The sequence below is a fragment of the Pteropus vampyrus genome, unplaced genomic scaffold (genome assembly GCF_000151845.1).
Source record: "Pteropus vampyrus isolate Shadow unplaced genomic scaffold, Pvam_2.0 Scaffold196, whole genome shotgun sequence".
NCBI classification, from domain to species: domain Eukaryota; kingdom Metazoa; phylum Chordata; class Mammalia; order Chiroptera; family Pteropodidae; genus Pteropus; species Pteropus vampyrus.
Window position 1 is genome coordinate 771,860 of NW_011888977.1, and position 4,747 is coordinate 776,606.

Sequence of the window (4,747 nt, forward strand, 5' to 3'; positions counted from 1 at the left end):
CCAGGTCTGCCAGCAGGGTGCATGCGAGGCACCTGGGGGCCATGCAGGTGTTTAGGGCCCAGCTGTCCATAGCAGCTCCTCAGAATGGGAAGGTTAAGTACTGGGGACTTGGGCTACTCAATGTCCTATTCAGTGGTCAAGTCCCAAGTATGAGGAATGGTGGCCCAACCATCATCCAAGCCAGAGTACCTTCTTGTGGCTGCCTCAGTGGATTAGAAACAAAGCACTAAATCTGTGTGTGTAATTTATAAAATATCCTTTATTTACCTAAGGAACACAGTCAAGTGGTAGCTTTAAAAAAAAAAAACAAACACTTTTTAAAAGATATTCTTAGTGTTGTGACCTGGCTTTGGAGCCCCATGTGAGTAGGACAGTGGCAGAAGCCACCTGCTGTGGCTTTGCCAAATTCTCCTGCTCTGGCAGAAGTTTGGTAGGAAAAAGGCAGGTGTTGCAACAGCTCTCCTTCCAGTTGCTTATAATAAAAAATAATTAGTTTTGAGGTTTACAAAGAGCAGAAGTAACATTTATACTGCTGGTATTCCATCAAAAGATTATTTGTAATATATTCATTCCAGGAAGTATGTAAATGTTTTAAAGGAATTGATAATTTGTACTTATTGTTTATGGGGACTATGTATATTAGAATTTTACCATTTCTATGAGAGCGTGGCATTTCTTTACAAATTCAGAAATTCCCCAGTTTATGTAAAATTGTACTTCCTGATTTTACGACTTAGTAAAAAAGAAATAAATTAAGAGTAACATTCAGAAAGGTACTTTTTTTTTTTTTTTTTCAAGCACAATGGTTTACTCAAACTAGTTTGCTTAAAAATGTTAGGGAATCTCCACCAATCAGTAATCCTGCTGGCTCTCGTACCAGAAAAATCCATGAACACACGTGGCACTGAGCTGTTTTCACAAGATTTCCTTTCTAATAAATACAACACTTTCTCCTCCTCTCAGATGTGAACCTCAGATGCCAAAATGCAGATGTGCCAACTGGAGGCGCGTTGCTAAGCAAAGGAGAAGGCTAGCAAATCTGTCCAGCAAATTAGATTGTACAGTGGGATGGCGTCTGCTTTGCAACCTCAGACAGGAAGCGGCTGTGCTCTCATCCTCCAGGCAGGTTGAGGCTGGTGGCCCTTACTGGGCATGTAAAAGGGTCCTTATGGGTTAGAACATAAGGGCTTTGAGGAAAAATACAAAAAGTCTCATTAAAATTGGAGGCCTACATGAATACCCTCAAGAGATTGCACTGAGGTCTTGTGCTGTGCTTGGGTGATCTGCCCTTTTCATGCCGGGGGCTGCATGTCCCCTGGCTGACCTGAGCTGTGGACTGTAACCTTCTCCTACAGCTCTGTGGGGCTCTAAAGAGGACATCGACCTCAACCAAAAGCCAGAGAGAGGGAAAACCTCAAACACTTAAAACTAGGTTCAAAAGCCCACCAACACCTTGTCTGCCTTCCCCTGGTTCACATCTGGTTAGGGGCTGTGATAAGAATTCAGAATCTGTGCTGCCCCACGGAGAAAGGGACAACGGAAAGGAAAACACCCAAATACAATAAATAACCGCCAGCTCGGGACCCTGTCCCTCCCCCAGCTAGCGCTGGGGGTTCTTCCTCTATCTGAACTGAAGGAACAGAGGGAGGACTCCCACCCCCAAGCCTCCTGCACAACATCCAACGCAGGAACCCACTGCTGCTTCTGCATGGGACAGAGCCTCAGTCTTTTGCTTTATAGCATCGTTTATGGCATAAACCAGGAACGTAATGTGTTTACACAAACACGACAATTGTACATCAGCATCTTTACAATATTAAAGGAGTCATATACAAGTCTACAGGCATTGTATGCAGGGCAGTACCAGTCAGGCACCCTACCCACAAAGCATTTGTCTGCAGGTTATCCACCTGGGGAAGAGCCGGCTTGGGCAAGCATGACATGGCCGGGGTGTCCATCTTTGGGCCTATCTTCAGGGAGGCAGCCGGTCTATGAGGACCCCTTGGGGCCAATCCTTATTAGAATCACTTCCAACTGGCAGGCCAGTATAACAAGTTTAATTAAAATTCAGTGTGCATATTAGTATGGGAAAATCAGAGCTGAGGACGGCTTCCTGAGGCGGGGCCCCAGAGGATGCTGCTGACAGATGGGCCCTTCACCATGGGGCCCATTCCTGAGGTAAGGATGCCATGTGGCCCTGTGGCTGGTCTGGATGGGGAAAGATTCCTCTGGGAGCCCAGGTGTGAGGACATACAAACAGGACTGGAAGCCCCTGGGCATTAGGAGGTCAGGTGACCCACCTAGTGTGTGGCCTGTGCCCCAGGTGGCAGCAAAAGTCAGGGTGTCAGATGGTTCCACAGCCATCTGCCCCTCATACCCTCCTCCCAGCAGCCCTGCCCCCAGGGGGCCCTGCTTCGGCTCCTACAGCACTACCCTCCCTACCTCAGTCCCTAGAGCAGGGACCACAAGTATCCAAGCCCCATTCTGTGGGCACCTGGGCTGGAGTGCCCGGCAGCTCTTCCAACATTCCTGCATGCCACGCATCTGAGAACGGAGCACCAGATAAAGAAGTGTTGGTCCTTGTCCTCCTCTCTGGCTTGTGCAGTTACAGTTATTTCTGTCTTAAATACTGTAGAAAAATAAGCCATTTCTGACGCAAGGAGACCCACTGGAGTCTGCCACACGTGGAGAAGGATGAAGCGCTTCTCTGCCGTGGGCTGGGGAGGCCTGTGCTGACCCCACCGCGGCAGGTCCTGGAGCCTCAAAGGATGTGTGTCGGGCTGGGGAGCCAAGGGGACTGGGGAACTGGCGGCAGAGTTCCCACTGAGGCACCTTTGGGTCACATCAACAGTCCTTCAGCAGGCATGCCTCTAGCACCCCACATTCTGTTGCCATGACACCTGGGGCTCCCTGGGGTAGCTTTGGATCCTCTAGCCCCACCCTTAGTCCTACCGCTAAGCAGGTATAGGCAGAACTCCCCAGCACTGTTTCCAGGTCCCTGGGCTGTCCCCAGGGCCAAGAGGCCTCAGGCGCGCACTGAGGCAGGGCCTAGTCCAGGGGTTCCTGCTTTATCCGGACAGCGGTGGGGGTGGGCTGCGGCCGCCTCTCCTCCCGGCAAAGCACATACTCGCTGAACTGGGAGGAGTCCACACCACCCCCGCAGGATGCGGCCATGCTGAAACCCCTCTGGAACAGCCTCTCCAGGACCTGCCGGGGAAGAAAGAGGGGTCAGGAGTGCCCAGCTACAAGTCTGCCTGGCGTGGCCTGGTGGGAGGTAGCGAGCGCAAGCTACCCTCCTCTTGTTAAGATTACAGAGGTCCCAGTTGGGCAAACACAGGAGGGACAGAAGCAGCCTGGCCCGAGGGCCCTTGAGTGACTAAGCCTCAGTGGGCTACCCCACACTGATGCCTCAGGGGTCCATACCCTTGATTCAGGGACACAGAGACTTTGGGTCCCTCATCTCTTCTCCAGGATGTAACCTACCTCACTCTCTCCCGAAGTGTGGTCCCAGGGCCCCTCCTCAATAATAAAGAGACCCTGCCCCCAGCCTCTGGGCAGCCACCTGCTTCCCTAAGCTGTGAGTCCCAGATGGTTTGAAGCCTGGGGGCTCATCAGCTCAAGGGAGCTGGGGTGAAGAGGAAGAGTCCTCTCTGTTCGAGTCTGCCGTTGGGGTCTGGTCACTGTCTGACACCTATGTCCCGCAGCTAGCCAGTTCTCACTGACAGCCTGTGGAATGTATGCATGGGTGGGGGGTGGGGAGGATTTCCCCCACAAAGTCCACTCTTTCTGCCCCAAGCTTGAAATAGGAGTCTGCTCTTGGGTCTGGAAGAGCCGGTGGAAAATAAGTCCCATTCCATCTTGGGCTTCCCAGCTCTCACGCCATCTATGGAAAGCCTCTCCAGAAACACTCTGGGCAACTGTTTGGGACAGTGGCCCAGGTCAGCAGGGTGAGGAAGGGGTTGCAGACCACCTCCACTCTCAGCCTCTGACCTGCGGCTCCTGTTGCCTGGGTTTAATTTGAATCCAAACTCTGACTCTGGGTGTCAAATGAAGCACGCTTTGGTGAAAGTACTCTGGACAATTTTTATAGAACATCCTTTTGGGAAAAAAAAAAAAAAAAAAAAAAGAGCACAGATCAATTTTTTTAAGTCCATCCCCCAGGCACCATCATTTAATTATGAGCAGGATATAAATTATGCATCGACACATTGTTGCTTTTTCTGTGAGATGGCACAGAGGGCTTTGCCATTTCGGGGACTGCGCCTCCCTCCATCTCTCCTGTGCCGGAGGGCTTTGGGGAGGCAGGGGTGAGGTGAGTGGGGCCGGCGCAGCCCTCACCTGCACCGAGTTGAGCCGGCAGTAGCCATTGAGCGGGAAGCGAATGACGTGCGTGGGGTCCTGGTTCCAGCCGGCATTGACGGAGTTGCACATGACATCCCCGGTCTCGGGGAAGATCTCCTCGATGAGGGCCTTCTCACCGCTGAGCGCAATCCGCTCACCCAGGTCTGGCGTGACCCGCACCACCAGGCAGTCGCAGGCCCGGCTGCGGCGCCGCTGCTCCTGCTCCTGCTGCCAGCGCTCCAGCTCGCGCACCATGGGCTGCAGCTGGTAGTACCTTGCCTCCTCGTACAGCAGGCTGAAGTCCTGCGGACATGTGCAGACAGGGTGGGGGGCGGTGGGGGGCTGCCCTTTCCAACTCCAGGAGGGCCTCCTCTCACTAGTCCACAGAACTGTGACACCCGCCACC

At 52.5% G+C, this 4,747-nt stretch overlaps 1 protein-coding gene across 2 annotated transcripts in view; it reads right to left on the reverse strand.

The window, feature by feature from the left end:
* Positions 1-239: 239 nt before the first annotated feature.
* The window catches only part of KCTD15 (potassium channel tetramerization domain containing 15), a 14,417-nt gene continuing 9,909 nt past the window's right edge, over positions 240-4,747 (reverse strand). Inside the window, exons 5-6 of one of the 2 annotated variants that reach the window (XM_011371846.2) lie at positions 4,339-4,644; positions 240-3,207 (exon numbers count right to left, since the gene is read on the reverse strand). In XM_011371846.2, coding sequence (XP_011370148.1) covers positions 3,049-3,207; positions 4,339-4,644 — 465 coding nt within the window. In that variant the 3' untranslated portion in view covers positions 240-3,048. Of the gene's footprint in view, positions 3,208-4,043; positions 4,645-4,747 lie in introns of those variants that run through there. The other variant, XM_011371845.2, reaches the window with a different exon arrangement.